This window comes from Hydra vulgaris, chromosome 15 (assembly GCF_038396675.1).
Source record: "Hydra vulgaris chromosome 15, alternate assembly HydraT2T_AEP".
Classification (NCBI taxonomy): Eukaryota; Metazoa; Cnidaria; class Hydrozoa; order Anthoathecata; family Hydridae; genus Hydra; species Hydra vulgaris.
Window position 1 is genome coordinate 26,418,693 of NC_088934.1, and position 25,308 is coordinate 26,444,000.

General features: G+C 28.1%; 2 protein-coding genes across 2 annotated transcripts; one reads left to right on the forward strand and one right to left on the reverse strand.

The window, feature by feature from the left end:
• Positions 1 to 8,952: 8,952 nt before the first annotated feature.
• LOC136091461 (uncharacterized) lies at positions 8,953 to 10,034 on the forward strand. Its single transcript, XM_065819065.1, has one exon. The coding sequence runs from the start codon at positions 9,078 to 9,080 to the stop codon at positions 9,951 to 9,953; it is 876 nt and encodes a 291-aa protein (XP_065675137.1). The 5' UTR covers positions 8,953 to 9,077; the 3' UTR covers positions 9,954 to 10,034.
• Positions 10,035 to 11,216: 1,182 nt separating this feature from the next.
• Positions 11,217 to 12,449, reverse strand: LOC136091841 (uncharacterized). Its single transcript, XM_065819552.1, has 3 exons — positions 12,202 to 12,449; positions 11,674 to 12,141; positions 11,217 to 11,610 (listed from the first exon to the last, which is right to left on the reverse strand). The coding sequence occupies exons 1-3, from the start codon at positions 12,447 to 12,449 to the stop codon at positions 11,217 to 11,219; spliced, it is 1,110 nt and encodes a 369-aa protein (XP_065675624.1).
• Between the last annotated feature and the right edge of the window lie 12,859 nt (positions 12,450 to 25,308).

Genomic DNA, 25,308 nt, shown 5'->3' on the forward strand with positions numbered 1-25,308 from the left:
CATTTTATAGGCAAAGAACAACTGGTTAGTAATCTCGGTCCTGGAGAGACACAAAAGAAAATACAGCCTTAAATTATGCAAGTTTAAATCTTTGGTTTAACATTCAAAACTCTAGAAGTTGATAGGCTAGTGCCGGAATTTTTTCTGTTACATTTTTTCATCAAATTTGACATTAGCATAAGTCATAGGTTTATTTCAATCATAGATAGATAATTTTAGCACAGCAATGTTAGAAAAAAAAACTAACTTGTAGTTTGAGGGTCTTTATCAATCCAAGTGGACTATAAAAAGCAGCTATCCTTGAGAGCTTCTCAATTTAGTTATGCGCATGATCCACTTTCTGGACATATAAATGACTAGGAATTAAGTATTTTTTAATGTAGCACACTATTTGATATTATAGTGTTCCAATTTTGAGAGACGCAACAATCAAACCAAGTAACTAAGTTGCTCATGTCGCTTTTTCTCTGCCAAAACATCCAATATCTTGCAAAAGACACTAGAAATTTTATTCATCAACTATATACAAAACTATACATTCATTAACTGACCGTTAGAAATAAGCGATGGGTGATAAACATGCATGACTGACCGTTGGGGGCAAGACACAATTGAATTTACATTGATTGACAGTTAAGGATATGCGCGGCAAAATGTACTTACACACGGTAAGTTTGTGAGAAGACTGAATTGTCATTAATAAACTTAAAAAAAGAGTTTTACGTAATAAAAGCTGTTTATTTTTGTTTTTAATAGTTATTTCAACGCTGATAGAAACCAGTACTTTTTGATTAGTGATCGGTTTCGGCCGAAATTTTGCTTTTAACCGAAACCGAAATTTCGGTTTCGGTAGTTTTTTAAGTTTCGGTTCAAACCGAAATTTCGGTTCAACTTCAAACCAAAAACCGTAATTCAAAAAGCATTATTAAAATAATAATTAATTTTTTTCAAGTTTAACTTTGTTGACAGATTTTTAATTAATTTTTTATATATAAATATTATATATTAATATAAATATTAAATATATTAATATACCTATCTAATATATTTATTTTTTTAATTTATAAAATTATGCATATTTTATGATTATAAACGCTTATAATTTAATTCTATAATTTATTCTATAAACGTCGTTCATATAAAATGTAAACGTTTTTTTTTCTGTAACAAATTTTGTTGAAAACATTGTAGCGTTTTTATAAAAAATTTAATTTGTTTTAATAAAATTTTGTTGACATTTCAAAAATTATTTGTTTAATTAATTACAAGTTAACATTTTACATTATATTCTTAATTATTAATTTACATCATTTCATTTATAAAAACAAATCAACTCTTAATAAAACAAATATCAAAAGAGCATTGTTTAAACACGATATTTCTTACTTTAAGACTTACGGTAAGACTTACTTACGGTAAGAGTTTTGCCGAAATTTCGGTTTCGGTTTCTGTTGAGAAATGCCGCAACCGAAATGAACCTAAACCGAAATTTCGGCAAAATTCCAATTTCGGTCGATCACTAATTTTGATGTGCAATAACGTTATAAAATAGATTTGTAAAAAATAGGGAATACTCTTCTGATATTTTACTGTTTAACATGACAACGTTTTTGTGATATTTTTTTTTTATATCAACGTCAAGCTAGAACACATCGACCTATAGTTGATATTGAGATCAATGTTTTTATATAATTTTTGATGAGCATGAAATTCTCTATCATAATATATTTAACTAAAAAAAATTTGGAATCGTCTGCAGTTAGGATTTACGCTAACCTGTTAGTTAGAATTTTGTGAAACTAAATATTAATTATCTATGGTGAACGGAAACTTTCGGCTTCGGCCGAAACCGAAACCGAAATTTCTGCTTCAACAATTTTTTTACTTTTACTGTTTCGGCCGAAATTTCGGTTCAAACCGCAACCGAAATGAACCGAAACTTTTAAAAGATTTTTTTCAAGTTTTAATATAGAGTGGGATCATGACAGTTTCCTAAATGTAATCGTTTGTTAGTAAATCAATTTTTAATTATAACAATTGTAAAAATTTTAATTGAAATCACGTTACATAATAGTTTTAAGTTACTATTCTCAAATCATTCTTAAAATGAATTAACATTTAAGTAAAGCAACCCAAACCAATAGTTTCATCAAAAGTTTCTCAGTGCTAAATTTTACAATGGAAAATAATCGATAAAAAACTGTTTTATGGAATCATTTTACCGTGACAGTTAGTGATTTCAAATACGGAACTTGCAATTTGAAAATATCTCGTGGATCGCACAATCCAAAACTTCAATCACTTAGCGGACTTTCATCACATTTAAGAAGTGGTTTACTCTAAAAAATCTCTTTACTGAAAAAGCAATACAACTACCGGCAGTCCTATAAATCTCAAAAATTGATTCAAACTTCAAAGAAGGTCTGCATTTTCTTGTGCGACCGTGGCGCTTGCCTTTTAAGCAGGAAATTCAGGCTCAAAACGAGCTTCGGATATATTTTTGCGTCACGGTAATGAAGGAGGCGTGAACTTCCTGGTTAAATGCACTTCCGCGGTGCTCTGTGACAAAACCAATAGGTCTTCTTGGGGCACCTAAATAACAAAAAAAAAAAGTTTCATAGATTTATATTAGAAAACAACATTAAAAGCAAAGTTTGATTTGGCAAAAGTAGCAAAGAGATTCCTTAGACCTCCACCAACATCTGCCGAAGTTAAAAGGTTGTTTTTAACTGCTGGAGAAATTCTTTCAAATGAAAGAAACAGACTTTTGCCAGAAAACATGAAAAAATATGTATTTTGCAGAGAAAATACTTCAATTATTACCTTTAATTATTGAAATGTCTTGACATATTAGAGTTTTTATCAAACTATGTTACATGGTGATTGGCTACATATATGTAAAAAATTTTTTGCTTTAATTCGGTGATCATAAAAGGTTCAGGGATTTTAAACATTCATTTTCAAATTTCGGCCGAAATTTCGGTTTCGGTTTTGGCTACGGCTTCACTGAACCGAAATTTCGGTACTTTCGGTTTCGGCTCAAATTTCGGTTTCGGTTGATCACAAGTTATCTAAACGCAAAAGTTAATTGCCGGCAATGCCGGCAAATAATTCTGAGATTAATTGCCGGCAGGATAATTAAAAATATAAATCTAAAAACTTACAAGTTATTATTTGTGTAGCTCAATGGATACGATAGTTGATATTGGGTAAGGTGGTTCCGAGTTCGAATCTGTCTGATTATTTATTTTATTTCGTCAAAATTTATGTTTTATTTCAAACAGTACTAAATTTTTTAAGTATTACTTATTTTTTAAGTTTTACCCATTGTTAATGATAATTTATTTTTATTTATTATTATTAACCATTTACTAGATTTAAGTTTAATAGGTGCCTCAAAGTGTACATACATCAACTGATATAGCCGCAGGCGACGCAGAGTATGAGTTAGGAATAAGCGCAGCAAAGCCTAAATACAAAGACTGACTTGAATAGGGATTGGCAAAGTGAAGAGTATATACCACCGACTGACTTTGATAGGGTTGGACCTGTATAGAGTGTTCATAGATTGACTGAGGGTTTTGGTTTGGTCTATAATTAAAAAAAAAGGCTTCGTTTTTTTACCACTGACGTAAAAAAAGGTTATAAAAGTAAATAAAATAAAAAATATTACTTTACATAATTTAAATTGTTTTTCTAACACCAAAACTAACAAACTAATCAAATCACTGTATTTATAACATTTAAATTGTTTCTTTACTCGCGCTGCCGGTGTCATGAAATAAATTAACCCCCCTAATTAATTAACTTCCGTTGCGTAAATAATTACCGGGAAAGTTGATCTATTTCGATATAGATTAACTCCCCTTTAAATAAATTAACTCTTGTCGGCGAAACAAATTAACTCCCCATAATATTTTAACTCCCTTGGAACAACTTTAAAAAAAAAAGTGTTTTAACTTGATGTTTTCCAAATGTGTTGTTTTTAAATCTGTTAATTAGTTATTGATATGGATATAAATTATATTTCTACTATTATTATATCATTTATTATTAGTAGCAATATATATATATATATATATATATATATATATATATATATATATATATATATATATATATATATATATATATATATATATATATATATATATATATAATAGAGTTTATATAGCCAACTAGTATATATTAGTATATCGCCAACTAGTATATATTAGAGTAGTATAGATATAAACTCTATAATCTTAGATATTATTATTAGCAAAAAAGAATGGTTCTGAAGTATTAGTATCAAAACAATAGTAATAGTAATAGTAGATCAAAACTTGCACGAACTTCAGTTCGAGCAATACTATTACTATTGTTTTGATCTCTTTTTTATATATAATATAAAGGCTTGTCGAAAATAAACAGTTGAAAGAAATTTTATTCAACGCTCAATAAATATTTATATATTATCTATTTAAATATATATAATACTAAATATATTTTTAAAAATTTTTTAAATACTTACACAATTTTGTAGATATATTTATAAGTTAAGTTATTTAAAACGCGTATTAAAGAGGGTTAATTTATTTCAGTGGGGGTTAGAAATACTTAAGCCCCCGATTAATCCATTTCGCTATATTTTAAAATAATTTAACTCCGGGAGTGAACTTTTTGGGGAGTTAATCTATTTCGCGTCACCGGCACTGCCGGCAATTACCGCTAGCCTTATCTAAACCTGCAGGTGGAACTTTGGCAAATTGATAATTCGCTTATTTTACACTAGAATGCAGTAAATTTTAGTTTACTTTGTTTGTCATGATACAAATATTCCAATAATCTCAATTTTGGAATAAATGTCAGTTAGAACCTTGTCAAACCAACGGGACGATATGGAGATATGAATATTGAACTAATGATATAAATAAATGGTTTAGAGCTAACAATCTCTACATTATTTTATAAAAAACACAAGAAGAAAATCTGCCACTTAAATTACCAGCTCTCTTTATAAATAATAAACAAACTAAAAAGCAGGAATTTTTAAAATACCGAGGAGTTTTTGTAGATAAAAACTTATCTTGGCTTCCTCACATAAAATTTATCGAATTCAAAAAAATAAAACAATTGGCATAATGTACTTAATTAGCCCATTCACAAATATTCAAAGTCTTAAATTATTATACTTTAGCCTTATTCATAGCTACATTAATTAGAGTAACGTTGCGTGGGCTAGCACGCAACCTACTAAACTTAAAAAGATATTTTTTGTGCTGAAACTGGCTAGCAGCATTATATACCATAAAAATAGGTTTGAACATGCAAGACCATTAATGAGGGAAATGAAACTGATGAATGTATATGAGATAAATAGATTTCAACACATAATCTTCATGTATAATCATTTTGAAATCTTACCCCAAGCAACTTTGAAACAAAATCTATAATAAATTAAAACAATAACTATTCTCAAAGATCTAATGAAAGGCTCACATATACACTGCTTTGTAAATTAACTAATTATAAAGAGTACAGCATAACAAGATATGGAAAAGCTTTAAAAATAGCCATTTCAATATGGTGAAATTAGTAAATTCACTTAAGTTTCATATATCTAAAAAGAGAAATTTTAAAATCAAATTAAAGCTTTGAATTTTGATATATAAAACTTTTTGTTAAACTTAATTTCTTATATTATGTTTTATTTTTCATTTGATTAATATTTCTAGGAGTTTATTTATTGTCTTTTACTCTAAATATATAACGGAGATGCTTATTTTTATAAATTTTAAATGGCAAGTTGTTTTCTATTTTATTTTTGTAAACGATTTGTTTTTTCATGCTTTTAATTTAATTCAATCAATAAACGTCCTAATTGTACTATAAATTAAATGAAATAGAGAAAATACAATTTGTAATAACCTTAAATGTGTATTTTTGTGCAAGTTTTTTTTGCTATAAAAAGATCATTTGTTTATTTATTTGACATTAATTTTCTAAATTTCTGACTGTAGGAATTCAATTATTTTTTTTTAAACTTCAGATAAATCTTTACTGTGTGTATGGTTTTTTTCTGTTCGTTGCTTCAACTTTTTTTTGTAAATTCCTGATTTTGATCTAACAACATTTTAGCATTAAAATTTGACTTGACAACTTTATATATATATATATACAGTATTAGACAAAACATTTGCAACCAACATCGAACAATGCTAAAAAGTGTTCCTAATCTTACATATCTTAAAAACGAAACGAACTATACTACCACAGCAAACAGTTCAAGAGCCTGAAGTCATAACATGCAATGACATGAGCAATCAGCTGACATGTGACAGCACACAGGCAGAATTTTGTTGACAAGTACCACTTTGCAGCGGACAAAACAAGTGCAACTTTTTTGGTTTATTTTATTTTCTTAAGTCTGGTCCGTGTCAACGTCACGGAAGTTTTTTAATAATTAAAGGAAGTATCCAGAAGTTTTCAGAAGCATGCAGAAGCTTCCAGAAGTTTCCAGAAGAAGCATCTGGAAGCATCCAGTAGCATCCAGAAGTATCGGGAAACATTCAGAAGCATCCAGACGCATCCAGAAGCTTCCACAAGCTTCCAGAAGCATCGAAAAGAAGCATCTAGAATCTTTCAGAACAGGTTCACACAGGTTCATTTTACTATATAAGAGACATGTAAATCGACATGTAATTCAGTCAGTATATGGAAGTCAGTATTATCAAGACAGTTTATCGAAGTGAGTTTTATCAAAGTGTTTTATCAAAGAACATCAATACAAGAAGTGAAATACAACAAGTGTTTCATTACATCAATACAGTCCACATCCAACCAAGACGTTGTGTTCCACAGAGCATTATTGTATCACCACAAGGTAAATGTAACACGGTAAGCCTTGAGAAGCGTGATTATTTATTTTTATTATTTTTATGACTTCAAGTGCAAAAATGGCTCCCGACAGTCTTGGATTGGAACTAAGAAAGAAAATTATTGGCGATTACGTAAGTGGAATGTCACAAAAAAGTATTTGTGATAAATATCGCGTGAAAAAATGGACCGTATCAAGACTATGTTCCAAATATCGTTCTACGGGCAAGTTGGCAGCAGATAACAAAGGTGGACGACCGCGTTCCACCATTTCTAGAGAGGATTCTATGATCGTCAGATCCATCAAGAAGGATCCCTGGATATCATCAGTCGAGATACAAAAGCAACTAGAGCTGCCTGTATCGGACCGAACAATCAGACGACGTGCTGTTGATGCCGGGTTGTTTTCTCGACGCCCTGCAAAGAAACCGCTGATTTCACTAAAAAACCAGAAGAAAAGACTCCTGTTTGCTACATCTCATATTGACTGGAATGTGCAGAAATGGCGAAATATCCTGTTCAGTGATGAATTAAAGTTCAACATCATTGGGAGCGATGGCATTTGCCGTGTACGTCAACCGGCCGGAAAACGCCTCAATTTACGTTACTGCCATAAGACCGTGAAGCATGGTGGAGGCAATGTAATGGTCTGGGGGTGTTTTTCTGCTAACGGTCTAGGTCCAATACATCGAAACGATGGAATAATGGACCGTTTCATGTATAAAAATATTTTGAAAGATGTTATGTTACCTCATGCTGAATGGAATATGCCAATAAAATGGGTTTTTCAGCAAGACAACGATCCGAAACACACTGCAAAAGTAGTCAAGCAGTGGTTTCAAGACAACCACCTATCGGTGACGGATTGGTCGTCTCAATCTCCGGATCTCAACCCTATCGAGAACCTGTGGGAGATCGTCAACCGCAGAATTAATCGTGAAGGTGTTCGTAATAAGGATCAACTGCTTGAACAAATCCAAAAGGTCTGGGCAGCGATTCCACAAAGTTTCATTGATCAGCTGATCGAATCTATGCCTCGAATATGCAAGGCTGTGATCGACAACAAAGGATTCGCCACGAAATATTAATAGCGAAATACAGCTTGGTCAACATTTTGTCGAGTTGCACTTGTTTTGTCCAAAAGGAAATCAACTTTTTTTTAATACTTTTGATTAATTTATTAATTTTTGTGTACAAATAATGAACTTTGTGATGAATAGAACGTCTCTAAACAGTTACATAGTTATTTCTCTAAATTGAAAAAATGCAGCACTTTTATATAAAGAAACTAAATTAGCAATGTTTGGTTGCACTCGTTTTGTCCGATACTGTATATATATATATATATATATATATATATATATATATATATATATATATATATATATATATATACATATATATATATATACATATATATATATATATATATATATATATATATATATATATATATATATATATATATATATATATATATATATATATATATATATATATATATATATATATATATATATATATATATATATATATATATATATATATATATATATATATATATGTATCAGGCTTGGCCAGGAAGGCGTGCGATTTCACGTCATAATATGACCACGCAAATTCTATTTGATTTTACTTAACTTGACCACGGCTGTTAATAAGTTTTAAAAATTTGTATGCGTTTTAAAAACGCGCTATAAAAATCTTAACTCAACTACAATGAAACTTAAAAAAAACGTTAAAGAAGCGAATAAATTTTCGTCAAAAAAATAACGAAAAACAAAATAAAAATTACTTGCATAAAACTAAAATTGCAAAAATAAAATTAAAACTTAACTAAAAAAAATAATAAACTATAACGATAAGATTATCTAAATTACGTTTGGAATAAATAACTTTGAATCGTTTATCGTTACTAATGTTTTTATAATTTCATATTATGCTAAACCTTTTTTAAATAAAGTAACAACTTAAGGCGGCTTTCCACGGAGCGAATTAATTCGCGCGAAGCGAATATTTTCGCCAAGAATAATTCTGCGCATGCGCACAAAGATTTTTTATATCGCTAGACGAAAAATTTCTCTTCGCAAAATAGTTGGATCGACTTCTACTTTTTTTGTAGCAAATTTTTTCGCTTGAAGAAAGGGCCAATCAGAACCTTTGAAATAAGCAAAAATGGCACATTCGGCATGTAAAAAAACAAACACAACAAAATTATAATGGCCGACAATAGTAACACGTTTATTCAGTGGTTTAAAGAAAGAAATGTTAACGTTGATTTATTGGAAACTTTATTAAATGCTTCTCAAAATGAAGCTGCAATCACGAATGAAGAAGTAGTTGGTGAAGTACACGAAAATAAAGAGAATGAAAGCGATAATTGTATGGCTGTTGAATTCGATATAGATAATTTTCTAGAAGCTGTTCGTGAGCTTCCAAGCTTATGGGATGTTAATCATCGCACATACAAAGACAGATTAGTGAAATTAAATTCGTGGAAAAAACTTGCATTGAAATTTTGTAAAGATGAGGACTTCCTTCAGAAAAAGTTAAAAAATCTGAAAGACACACTAAAAAAATGTTTAGATAAACGTAACCGTATGACTAGATCAGGAGCAGCAGCCTCAAACTTACCAAAATATAAGTTTTTTGATCAAATGTCATTTTTACATGAAAAAAGTGCGAACAAACCAACGGATTCTAATGTAGATGTTGTTCCAGATTTTGCTTCACCGTCATTCCACTCACAGTGTAGTATTTTACCATTAAGTCCAAGTGTCAGTAGTTGTAGCAGTGAATTAATTATAACTGAAAATCGAAAAAGATTAAGCTGTACAAGACCATCCATTCCAAAAAAAGCACGGATCAAAAATCAAAATGATGAGTCATTGTCACAATTGTCACAATCATTAGTAGAGTGTGACAAGATGATAAAAAAGTCAATGGAAGATGTCGAGGAAGATGAAACAACCCTATTTTGTCGAAGCCTTATTCCAATGATGAAAGAACTCCCAATAAAAGAAAACAGACGGGCCATGATAAAGATAAGAACGCTTCTTTTCAACATGAAGTATGGCGAGCATGAAGAAATTTAGAGTAAATTATAATATAAGTTATATAAATATACATATATATATATATATATATATATATATATATATATATATATATATATATATATATATATATATACATGTATGTATATATATACACACTTACAATAAAGTGTTTAGGTATATATTATTATATATATATAGGTTTATATTAGGTATATATTATTATTATTATATATATATATATAATAAATATATACATAAATATATATATTATATATATATATATATATATATATATATATATATGTATGTATATATATATATATATATATATATATATATATATATATATATATATATGTATATATATATATATTTATATATATATATATATATATATATACACACTTACGATAAAGTGTTTAGGTATATATTATTATATATATATAGGTTTATATTAGGTATATATTATTATTATTATATATATATATAATAAATATATACATAAATATATATTATATATATATATATATTTATATATAAATATGTATATATATATATATATATATGTATATATATATATTTATATATATATATATATATATATATATATATATATATATATACACACTTACGATAAAGTGTTTAGGTATATGTTATTATATATATATATAGGTTTATATTAGGTATATATTATTATTATTATATATATATATATATAATAAATATATACATAAATGTATAAATATATTATATATATATATATATATATATATATATATATATATATATATATATATATATATATATATATATATATTATATTATATTATATTATAACTTACTCTAAAAATCTTTTTATCATATCAGTTGTTAACATTACTAACTTTGTCTTAATAAAATATCAGAATATAAAGTGTCGTAATGTTTTGACAAATAGTTGATAGCAACTACCCTTAAACTACATGGTTTACTATGGAGACTTTTTACCTTAAATTTATTTTTTTAAATCTACTTATGTATTTTATATTTCCTTTTCACCTAAATGTTTTAAAATCTACTTTTATATATTTTATATTTGCTAATGCCTTATTTTTATCTGTGTTACAGATACAAATAAAATAAATTATACGTAATAACATTCAAATGAATTTCTAAATGTTTATCAAGAGTATTAACATATATATTTAAATCCAGAAACTTCATGGAAATTATAGAAATTTACAGAAATTCTAGAACGCTTTAGAACTTTTTAAAAAAAAATAAGAATTGACGTGTTAACAGTTTTTTAAAGCAATTTCTTTATGATTTTCTATTTACTAAGTCTAATTGCCATTCGAGTTCACCTTCTGGTGAATTGAAGTATTCTTTAAAGTCATCTCTAACTTGCTTTGCATCTTTTGAGTAGTTGTTAGAACCTGATGACAGTGGTTGCAGTGCAGCAGAACATGAATTATCTTGCCTCCAATCACCTGGTCTAAACCCAGCAGGACCGTCGATATCAGTGTAATTTGTGGGGCAGTAGAGATAATTGTTTGCTGACCTTTTTTTCATTAGAAAGTTGTGTAAGGCTACAATCGCTTGTGTAATTAAAATTACTTTTTCGAGATTAGCAATAATTGGTCTGCGAAAAATTCGAAAACGTGATGTAGCAATACCAAATGTATTTTCTATAACCCTTCTGGCTCTTGAAAGTCTGTAATTAAATATTTTTTTGTTTTAAAAGAATGTTTTGATGGGATATGGTTTCATCATGTGCCTTTTTAAACCAAAAGCATCGTCAGCAACTAAAACGTACGGTAGTATTTTATCTGAGTTACCAATTTTTTCTGGATCAGGAATATTCAATTTATTATTTTCAATTGCATAACCAAGACTGCAGTTATTAAAAACACTACCATCACTCTGCCTTCCAGAGTCACCAATGTCTACCATAGTAAATTCGTAATTAGCATTACAAACAGCTAGAAGAACTATGCTATGCGTTTTCTTATAGTTAAAATACTCTGATCCGCTATTATGAGGAGCTTGCATAACAATGTGCTTGCCATCTATTGCACCTATAGCATGCGGAAAATTCCACATATTTTCAAATTCTTTTGCAATTGTTTTCCATTCTTGTTTTTCTGATGGAACGTGTAGATAGTTTCTCTCTTTCAATGAACTCCAAATAGCAGCACACGTTTCACTAATAATCCTACTGATAGTAGAAGCGCTGATTCTGTAACTTGCAGCAATAGTACACTGAGCATCACCTTATACAAGGAATCTAAGTGTTACAGCCAACCTTTCACTAGGACTAACAGGGTCTCTCATGGTAGTTCTCTGTTTTACAATGACAGGTGCTACGAACGAAAGCAACTCTTCGTTAGTTGTTGGAGACATGCGAAAATACTTAAAAAAATATTCCTGGTCGTGTAAACGAAAATCCTGTACTAACAAATGAAACTCTCCTTTCTGTAGGCGTTCGGCATAAACTTTTCTCACCCAAAATCGTTTTTTATTCTTTTCTTTTTCTCTTTTCATTTGCATCATATTTAAAATAATTAATTTTCTTCGAACTAACAACAATCTTCTTTTCATCAACATGTTTTCCAAAAAGCGCGCTAAAAGTTACGCTAAATTTACGTGGAAATTAAAACTCTGGTTCAGCGAAAAATTAGACACGAATTAATTCGCTTCGCGCGAATTAATTCGCTCCGTGGAAAGCCGCCTTTACAACAGACAATTGTTTAATAAACGCGTACATTTAAAAGTTTAAAAAAAGATTCTTAACAATTCTTCGCACAAAAAGTAAAAAAAGTAAAAATAATTAAATCGTTTATTTAAAAGATTGTTATAATTTTTTTTTATTTAAAAACATTTATAATAAAAAATAAATACTTATCTAAATATAAAAAATGTGATTTGTTACTTTATTTAAATGCGTTTCAATAATATAAATACGTAAGTAAAGATCAAAGTTATTTAATTCAAACGGCTTTCAAAAAAGTTTGTCTTTTTTTTCTTCTTCTCAGTAAAAACTTTAATGATTCTAATATAAAGTTATTATAATATAAAGTTAAATTCTAATATAAATTCTAATATAAAGAGACCTTCGCTGTTTAAAGTCGTCGCTTATAAAATCATTTTTTTTTTTTCAATTTTTACGTTTGTTTTACTTATAAAAAAAATCTGATATAATTAAATAATATAAATAAAAAATTATACAACTTTCAATGATACTTTAATTAAAATCATTAGCTACTTTATTTAAAAGCGTTTTGCTAATAAAAAACGTTAGTAAAGATAAACGTATCGAAATTATTTATTTTCGACGTAATTAAAAACTAATTATTTCAGCGCTTTTGTTAAAAACCGTGGTTAAATCATCAAAACAAAATATTATTTGCGTGGTCATATAAAGACTTGAAATCGCACGCCTTCCTGACCAAGCCTGATGTATATATATATCTATGTATATATATATATATATATATATATATATATATATATATATATATATATATATATATATATATATATATATATATATATATATATATATATATATATATATATATATATATATATATATATATATATATATATATATATATATATGTATATTCTTTTTAGATATTGATCATATCCTTTATTTGTACATTTAAATACATTTTGTGTCAATAAATTTAAAATCAATAGACACAACCAATTTTTGGTTTCTTGACACATAAATTTGTAAAAACTGTACAAAGATTTCCGTAAACTTACAACACATATATTGTGTGTGTGCATAAGATTTAATTTAAAATATGAAAAAATAAATACAACATAGTGAGATATAATACAAAATAGTGATATATAATATAGTTTAGGATAATCTTCTTTTTTATTTTAAAGATATTCTTATATCAGTTTATATTATTTACAAATTATATTTCTCTACGTTGATTAAATAGTGTTTTATCATTAGATGGAACTGCATTACGAAAATTTAAATTACTTATGCAAAATGGATAGAAAAAAGACATTATAATTTGACTGTTAATCTAAAAACTATGATAGAGCAAGTGTTTCTTATTCAATTTGAAGAAATAAAAAACATCCATCCAAAAAAAATTTGCCACAAATGTTATTGCACTATTAATAAAGCAAGCAAAAGGAAAACAACAACTTCTTTTTCTCTGTATACTGATTGGTAACCACATATGATAAACTGTGCCACATGTCAAATGGCTGAAAATGTGCAACACGGTAAATTTTCACACGTTTACTTTTAAAAAAGTAAAATTCCTAATAAATACAGAAAATGTTGAACAATTGGAATGTTTAATTCAATAAAAGAAAATATAATACCTATACAAAATTTAATCACAGATATTTATATATCAGAACTACAAAATGAATTAAATCCTTTCTTAGAGCTCTGTCTATATTGTAAGTGTAACCGAATACCAAAAACACCTGTTACATTGAAAAGCTGTGAACATTTATTTTGTGTTCTATATCTTGTGGAAGAAATTAAAAATAAATATCTTGAAACTTTTTGCCCAAAATGCAATAACAAAATTCATATTGATCATTTTGTGACCAGCAAAAAAACAATTTCTCATCTTAAGATGTTAACTCTTATATGTGTTTTATGCAAGAGAAAGTTTAATGTGTTAAAAGAGTATGAAATACTCAACAGTCATAAAAGCATATGTTATAAAGAATCATCAATATCACTGTCATTATTGGCTTCACCAAAAAATTCCAGTATAAATATAAATGGTATCTTCAAGAAAAATATTCCACAAGAGCTAGGAGAAGCGACCCTTCATATTATCAAGCAAAAAATGGCAAAGTCTGGACAAAAAACAAGTGAATTTAAAAGTGGAGGGCCTCGAGTACGCCTTTTATATATCTTTATAAAAATAAATAATAATTTTTTTTTTTATAAATAAAGATTAATCTGCTTTCTTTCTATTTTTTAGCCAATAATTTTTACACATGCAATAAAGGTTTATGTCAATAGTGCTCAGGCAGCAGAATCAACATTAAGATTGCGTAATACAAATATTGCGAAGCATGTTGAGACTTTGGCTGGCAATTTAAATGACACAGTTGCGAGTCAAACAAGTAAATTGCTAAATTCGTTATCACAAGACACAAGACATTCCATACTAGAAAATACAGGAAATAAACCACTCTGAGATAAGTGCAAGTGTGGTTGCAATGAAAACAAATATGGGAGTACCATGGGTAAAACTTGAAATTATGTCTAGGTAAATATTTTCTATACATACATATATATATATATATATATATATATATATATATATATATATATATATATATATATATTATATATATATATATATATATATATATATATATATATATATATATACATATATATATATATATATATATATATATATATATACATACATATATATATATATATATATATATATATAATGTTATTTTTTCAGATGACGATAGTTTCAGATATTTTTTATGAAGTATAAGTAAGTTTAGAAAGTCTGGTGTATATATATATATATATATATATATATATATATATATATATATATATATATATATTTAAAATGTGTATATACTTATAGGGATAATAATATTCGAGTATTTATTTTTGGAGATTATTAATTTCTTTGTTCATTGTATGGAATCTCTGGAGCCTCAGGTGAGTACTTTCAAACCTTTTAACTCAATTTTGTATTACGTTTTTTAGGGGTCACACAAGGGGGCAACCAACTACTATTTACTTTTCGGACAAAAAGTTTTGGATCTTTGGCTAGGTTTTCAAAATGGCCCAGAGGCAACTAATGCCTGACTACAAATTTTTGCCTTTTTCTTTTACCCTCGCTAAAATACTATTAGCATTTAATAGTTGGTAGATTTTTAGGTAAACATTGCTATTTATTTTGTTATGCAACAGCAAAGGAAATAAAGGTTTGCACAAAAGAAAGATCAGGCATAGAATTACGTTCTATTGAAAATCTACAAGCTGATTTCAAAAGATTTATGAAAGATGGTGGCATCAAGAAAAATGCCAAGTTTTACAATATTGTTATAGCAGAGCAAATTCTGAGAATATCTTTAAACCAGGTTAAATTTTGTTTCATATTTTAATAATTCACATAATAGAATAATTAGAATAGAATCGTATTGACTGTATTTTTAAGTTATAAATTTAATTTGATCTCTCATATATGAATAATTAGGTGTCTTTACCAAGTCTGCATCTTGGTGTTTATCTCAAGTTTTTTAACATGTTTAAGGAAGAAGCCCATGAAGTAGACATGATGGCAGCATCATTAAAAAATAAAATTAGCATTTTATCTCAACCATATCAAGATTTTACTTTAAAACAGCAACAAATTTTAAATCTAAAAAAGTGCATTGATAAATTAGATCAAATCAAGCTAGTTAATGACACTGTAGCTTCAGCCATATTAAATAATCAAAATGGTGTAGAAAAAATAACGCCTCAATAACGCCTATTTTGCGTCAAGATTGGTTGAGTTTTCCTTTAGGATTTATGGCACCAAATTTTGATATTAGATTTATTTTTCAAATGCCATCAATGAGAGAGAAACTCATTGAAGTACTTATGTTAAATTATCTTTATTGTTTTGTTTTTTTTTTCTAAAGAATTAAAGCATTCAATTCTACAAAATATTATTCTGATATTAGCCAGCAAAGATTGTTTTAGTGAATTTGCAGTGGACTTATATAAACATTTTTTAGCGGTTCATTGGAGTTTTGCTTATCGGTTACTTAGTGGACCATTAGTGGTTGCCACTATAAATGGCAAGCCGATAATTTTCCGACATTTTAATTGTGCTAATCATTGGCTAGCCACTTTTGGCGGCTGCCTATAATGGTTCACTAAATAACCGATGAGCAAAACTACAGCGGTCCGCTCAAAATGCCTATATAGGTCCACTGAAAACCCGCTATAGCATGTTTGCTGGGTAATGACCCCTAGGTAAGGACTCCACTCCATTTGGGGCATTTGGGTCAAAAGCTTTAAAGCTTTGTTAAAACCGTAAAAATTAACTTTAGTTAAAGAAAAAGAACTTTTTAAACTGTTAGGGTGAACAAATTCATTTATAAATTTTATAAAAATATGTAAAAATCTTAGTGCTTGTTTTCCCTATTCAGGGCAATTAGGCAAAGAACCATCAAAGCTCTGTAAAAACAATAAAAATTAATTTTAAATTTTATTAAAATTAATTATTATTTTTTTAATTAATCAAAAAAAAAGAGACCTTTTTCAAACTGTCAGAATAAAAAAATTTATTTATATTAATAAACATTAGGAAAATATGTAAAAATACACAGTTTTCCCATTTTGGGGCAAATTGGGCCGAGAGTACAAAAAGCTCTGTTAAAACGGTAAAAAGTAACTTTAGTTTGGGTAAAGTAGTCTAATACCGCCATTTCATTTTTTAAAGTTGGCTTAAAGAATCGTTAGTGGCGCAATTTCGAAAACATTGTCAGAACTTAGATAAATCGTTTTTAGTTATAAAACAGTTTTTTTTTTTTAAACTTTCGCCCTTTTTATTGCGGTTTTGAGTCATTCGCAATTATGTAATACAGTGTAGAGAGCGTGATTTTAGACCAATTATTTTTTTATCATTGATCAAAAAAGTATCGTTTCTATTTATACTTGCTCAAAACAATCAAAACAAAATGTTTTATTGTTATTATTGTTTATTTATGTGCCCAATACATTATTTGATTTTTGAAAGCAAGCAATGTTCACAACGTAAACAAAAAAAACGAGTTTTACATAAAACATTGATATTTGGCCAATATCGCCAGACTGGAATGGGCTAATAACGCCACATAATTGTTTTGATTTTCGATATTGAGATTTTGTGTATATGTGTTGTAATAGCACTCGAAGCTTGTAATTTAATGTTTTTGCTCTCAAATTTACTTTAAACTACTGTAATTTAATGTTGAAGTTTAAAAAAATGAAACAAAAACGTAAACTTTAAAATTCTTTAAAAATATTATTTAAGTTGCGCTAATTGCATCAGTTAACGCAAAAATGACTGTTTAGGAAATACCATTGCCTTTGAAATGTACTTTTGTTATTGTTATCTTTTCACAACCTCATTATTTTATTGCTTTAAACTTAAAGATTTTTTAGATGCTTTAAACTTAAAAATTTTAAAAATTGTATTAGAAAATTTGTCAGATATTATTTTTGTTCTTTTTAGAATAACTAAACCTAAAAAAATAACGATTAGGGAAAAATGGAAAACAGAGGATTTAAAAAAGGCCCTATATTCTGTTAGAACTGGAAATCCAGTAGCGGTAGCATCGCCAGATTACAACATTCCTCAAAGAACTCTCAGAGACTGGTTAACAAGAAAGGATAGATCACCAAAACGTAAACTAGGTCGAAAATGTTTTATTCCCGAAACAGTAGAATTTGAGTTGAAGCAAAGAGTATTTCGTCTTCAAGAAGTAGGATTTGGTATAACAAGAATACAACTTAGAAAATATGCATATGAAATAGGTACTCAATAAAATCTGCCACACCTTTTCAAGAATGAAATCGCTGGTACTTATTTTAATAGTTTTTAATTTTTATTTTATATTCGAATTTAAAAAAATTAATCAAAATTGGTTTTGTCCATGTATCTAAATCAAATATTAAAATTAAATAATTATTCTAATGAAATAATTTCAGGCAAAGATTGGCTTGCAGGATTTCTCAGGCGCCATCCTGATGTTGCTCTCAAGAAATGTGAAAGTTTGATTTATGGTAAGCTAACGCGATTCAATGCTGAAACTGTTCAAAACTTTTACAATCTTGTTGATGGAGTCTACGAAAAACTAAATTTGGCGCACCAGATGAATCTGGATTGCAATTAACAATGACTGGCACTCATGTAGTAATGGCAAATAGAGAAGAAACTGTTACTGTAGTTGCATGTACAAATGCTAATGGAACTAATTAGATTCCACCTATGATTTTATGTAAAGGAAAAAATTCAAAACATGAGTACGGAGATAATTTGCCACTTGGAAGTATTTTTCACATGACTCCAAAAGGATATATTACTAAGGAAGAATTTTGTACTTTTTTGTGTCATTTTACCCAGCACCGATTACCAGAAAAAGCTTTGTTGATTTTTGACAGACATTCTAATCATTTGGGTATTGCTATAAAAAAGGAAGCCGAAAAGTTAAACATCCTTATGCTTTGTCTTCCAGCGCATTGTAGTCACGAACTTCAACCTCTGAACAAAAGCGTTTTCAAACCATTAAAAACTTACTGGAATGTTTCCATTGATAATTTCCGAAGAAACTTTCCCGGACGATCACCGTAAAAACTGCGATTTCCACTTTTATTTACTGAAGCATGGTTGCGTACCGCTACACCAGCAAATACCATATCAGGATTCAGATCTGCAGGAACCTATCCTTTCAACCCTAATATTATCACCCAAGTAGCTTTTGAACCCAGAGAAATTTCTAATTGCTAAACGTCAAAAATCCTAATATTGACAAGTTTAGTACTTTGGAACCTGGGTCATCAGACCCTGTATCTAGTATCCGTTCAATAATTTCATCATCTAAAATAATAAGAAAAATAAAAATTAGAAGATCATTAAATGTACAAGCTGTTGTTGTTGTTGTTGTTGTTGTTGTTGTTGTTGTTGTTGTTGTTGCTGTTGTTGTTGTTGTTGTTGTTGTTGTTGTTGCTGTTGTTGTTGTTGTCGATCGAAATTTTGTTGCGGATAAAATAACTGAAACGCCCAGGCCAAGTCAAACAATAATGGCCACAAAACATAATTTGAAAAAAACTCGAAAATTATCGGGAAAAAAAGTAAGAATGACGAAAATACGTTTTGTGGTGATTACTGACTTTTTTACAACGACAAAAGAAAAAAAGATGATTGGATTCAATGCGTCTGATGCAAAACTTGGTTCCATGAGCACTGTAATACAGGAAGCATCATAAAAAGTGGCCTATGCACTCTGTGCAAAGCAGGGTGTGCATCAAGTAGCAAAAATGACTAAACGATTAGATTTGTAATAAAAAGTTAAACAATTAATATGATTTTATGAATAATGATTCATTTTTTATTCATTTCTTTAACGTAATCTGCGTTATGAATAACGAAATTATAAAAAAAAGTGTGGGTGGCGATATTGGACGCATGTGAGGCTTATACCACCGTTAGTACCGTTTTAAGAAAAATGATATTTCCTTGATTTTAGGTGTGAACAATAAATCTAAGATACTTCTAGAGCTAAATAATTATACTACCTAATCAAAAAAAGATTATTTCAAAAATGTAGAGTTTACGTTATAATAATCGACTAAATATAAAAGGTTCGCGTAATTAGACTATTATACTTCGATATCCGCGTTCACCCCCATGTTACAGCTAACATTTCTATTTCAATTGGATAATAATTTTTATCCGTTTTTTGTCAAAAATCTAGATGCACAATCAATTGGTTTGTATACCACATTGTGATTCTGATAAGTAACTACACTAAGTCCGTTTAATAAACTTCCATCTGCTCTCAATTTTATTGGTTTTGTCACATCATAGTGTGCTAAAATTGGTGAATTTGTCAAACTTTTTTTATGTCATCGAATGTTTTGGTATGATTTTCTGTCCATACCCTGTCCATACCATACCCATGCTGATTTTGAACTTAAAAAATTTCGCAAAGGTTGAGCTAGTTTAGCGAGTAATGGATTAAATTTTGACAGCTGTTGAGCCATACCTAGGAAACTACGCAAACCTGTAATATTTGTTTATTTCGGGAAATTTTGTATTGCTTCAACTTTTTTGCTCAGAGGTTTCACACCTGCTGAAATTTTATGTCCTAAAAATTTCACTTCACTTTGATTAAATACGCACTTTTCTAAACTAAGGGCAACTCCATGTTCCGGAAATTTACTTAGCAATGCAACTAGATTTTCATTGTACTCATTTTCTGTGTTTCCAAAAACTAAAAAATCATCCATACCTTTAACGACTCCTTTAAGACCATCAACTACGTGATCCATTTTTTTACTAAAGATTTCTGGAAGTGACGTTAACCCAAATAGACCTCTTGTTGCGCAAAAACGACCAAAAGGTGTGGTAAACGTACACTTTAACTGACTTTCTAAATCCATGGGTAGTTACCAATATCCTGAGTTAGCGTCAAGTTTAGCCATATATTTACACCCCTTTCCTAATAGAGCCAACGTATCATCTACACTTTTTAACTCATAGAATTCGCGTTTTGTATCTTTGTTTAGCTGTGTCAAACCAATACAAATACGAAGTTGTCCATTAGGTTTTTTGACAACTACAATTGGACGACACCAGTCAGTAGGTTGATTTACTACTTTGATAACACCCATCTCTTTCATACGTTCTAGTTCTAACTTTAATGGTTCTAGAAGTGGGAACGCTACTCGTCGTGGTGCTCCAAAATGCCATGGTGTCACATTTTCACGTACTTCAATATGTTTAGGGTCACCTTTAATTAATGTAATGTAATCAACTTACTGATCTGACCATTGATTGTAAATGATTTTTGAAAATATCCTAAGCAACTTAGTGGTTTATGATCAGGATCTAATAATTGTCTGTTACTAGTATGTAATCGATTAATTTCAATTCCAAACTTTTTTAAATGGTTCGGTCCAATAACGGTAACCTCGGCACCAGTGTCAATTTTGAATTTTATTATACCATTTTTTACTTTTAGTTGTATTTCCCAAGGTCCTTTTGGCACAGAACTAATCCGATCCAATTGCAAAAAATCAGATTTCACACTTCCTAAATACAATGCCCCTAAATGATGCAGCGAGGTTGAAAAACTTTTTATTTTGTTTTGCTGATCAGCCTCTCTATCTGAAATATTCGATTTTGTTTTTAGGCTTACTGAGCTATTTAAGAAATGATTCATAAATTTACAGTCTCTACATTTTTTACGCCATGCTGGACATGATTCTCGACTAAAAGGATGCTATCCTAAACAGAATATATACGGCAATGAATTTAAACTAAAGTCTCTTTCATTGCCAGTGTGCTGTGTTTGTGAGTTAAACTTTTTTCTGTTGTATAATTGTTGTCCGATCCGGTCAACATTTTCACTTATATTATTTCGTAATTCAGATACACCATCTTGTGCTTTCTTGGAAGAACGACAAAATTCTACTGCTTTATCCAGCGTTAACGTTTTTTCAGAAGATAATTTTTTTCGTACTTTATCACATCGAATCCCAGATACAACTTTATCTCTTAATAAACTGTTAAGACAATCGGCTGTTTTACAAAAATTGCAAAAAATTTACTTATAATTTTACTTCTGTCAAGAAGTCATCAAAACATTCGCCATCTTCTTGAAAACGTTTAAAATATTTATGTCTTTTCAAAGTTTCATTAATAATGCCCTTGGCAAATACTTCCATTTTCTCCAATATAACAGAAGGGTCTATTTTTTCATCTTCGGTTAGACTTAATGATTCATAAATGTTTCGAGTTTCTGAAGAAAACGTATACCTTAACATAGCAGCTTGATATGCAAGTGGTTTTTTCTCTAAATTTGACAACAAAACATAATCATGCTGTTTCTCAATCCAAGAGCAAAATGCATAATACCTATCTACAACTAAATCTAACATCGGAGGAGAAACACCAGCTTTACCACTTTCTGCCATTTTTTATATATAGATTGTCAAGATTAAACAAAATAATTAGTAAATACTATAAAACTTTATTTTCGCACGTTTATTTACTCGTAGCGCCATAATAAATTCTTTGTGTTCATAATATATTCTTTTTTATACCGATTTATCCGGTCAAGCTGTGATACATGTATATAAATATGACAGTTATTTTGTTGAAATAAAACTTTCCTGTTAAGTTTTGTTTTATAATAATATGATAATGTTGTACTATTTATGCATGCTGTATCATATATGATATATTTATGCATGCTGTATCATTTATGCATGCTGTATCATTTATGCATGTATCATATATGATATAATTATGCATGCTGTATCATATATGATATAATTTTAAAAATCATAAAAATCCATATTTAGTAGTAAGATTTTTTTTTCACATCAGCAAATTTTGTTTTTACTCCATAAAATACACATAAAAAAATTTGCATTGCTCAAAAAAAAAAAAAAAAATCATGCAGAAAGGGGTAAGAAACTTAACCAAGCAATTCCAAGAATCAGCGTTGAATTTAATTGATTTTGCTTTTATTTTTTAGTTTTACTTTAGGATTGATGAATTGTGCACAATTCATCTCTAAAGATTCTTTGCTCTGGAACAAGCCATTGTAATTCGTAAACCTTAAAATACATAGGAGTCAATCTCTAAATGAATTGGAACAAATTCAAAAATTGGTAGATGGTGTAAATCATCTGCAGATGCTTTTTGACCAATAGGGCCCTTATATTTCTTTGGATCGTTACTTTTACAATCTATTTCGGCTATGACGGGGCAAAGTGGTAACTCATTTTGATGAAGTACACATCTTATTAAAAACGGAACACATGTAATGGAAGTTTCGTGTTTTTGTTTTATTCAAATAATTCAGACTAAAAATGAAATTCTACAAAACTTAGAGATAAGCTATATAAACACTTTTATATTAAAAAATGATTTTTACAGTAAAAGTTTTATGCAACCGTTAGTAAAATTGATTCTTTAAAAAATTTATGTGTTGCAAAAACCAGAAAAGCGCCTTAAGTTCAAATTTTAAACTATTTATTGAAACAACACTACTTTGTTTTACACAAAAATAAAAAATAAATATTTTTTTAAACTTTGTTAACTCAATCCTTTACACAATAAAAACACAAATTTTTTGAATTTAAATTACAGAAAGATTATTCTTGTAGTATTAAAAATTTTAACTATGTTTTGCATTTATTCAAAAAACAATTAGAACCACCGCAGTTTATATTTTTCTTTTTAAAAAAATGTTTATACTTTAACATCAAAATTCCGCGCTATATATTCTTTCATGTGTTATTATAAGAGATAAAACAATCGAGGTCGATGTGTTTTATCTCTGTCGAAGCTTCGACTTTTAGCGAAGTCGAAGCTTCGACGTCGCTAAAAGTCGTGTGTGAACGTGTTTCGAAATCGTTAAAAGTTGTATAGAATATAATTAAACGGTTTTCAAAACCGTTTAATTATATTCTATACAACTTTTAATTTGCTGGTGACGCGAAATGAAATAACTCCCCGAAAAATTAACTCCCGGTTCAAACATTTTAACTTTTTTTTTTAACATTTTCCCCGGTTAATCTATTTCGAAATAAATTAACCCTGGGAGTTTAATAATTTTTAAATATAGCGAAATGGATTAACCGGGGGCTTAAATATTTCTAACCCCCATTGTAATAAATTAACCCCTTTTTATACGCGTTTTGAATTATTTAGCTTATAATAAGTTCTACAAAACTGCGAATGCAGTTTATTTTAATGTGAGTTCTAAATAATCAAAAAATAATAACATTGCATGAACTTCAGTGAAACTTTTTCTATATATATATATATGTAAATATATATATATATATATATATATATATATATATATATATATATATATATATATACATATATATATATACATATACATACATATATATATATATATACATATATATATATATATATATATATATATATATATATATATATATATATATATATATATATACATATATATACATATATATATATATATATACATATATATATATATATATATATATATATATATATATATATACATATATATACATATATATATATATATATATATATATACATATATATATATATATATATATATATATACATATATATATATATATATATATATATATATATGTGTGTGTGTGTGTATATATATACACATATACATATGATTATATATGATATATACATATAATTATATAAATAATACATATATAATTATATATATATATACACATAATTATATATAGTATATACATATAATTATATATATAATATATATAATTATATAAAAATATATATATATACATATATAATTACAGTATCGGACAAAACGAGTGCAACCAAATAATGCTAATTTAGTTTCTTTATATAAAAGTGCTGCATTTTTTCAATTTAGAGAAAATAACTATGTAACTGTTTAGAGACAAAGTTCTTCAAGCTTTATTCATCACAAAGTTCATTATTTGTACACGAAAATTAATAAATTAATCAAAAGTATTGAAAAAAGTTGATTTCCTTCTGGACAAAACAAGTGCAACTCGACAAATTGATGACCAAGCTGTATTTCGCTATCAATATGTATCAAGTATATATATATATCAAGTATATATATATATATCAAGTATATATGTATCATA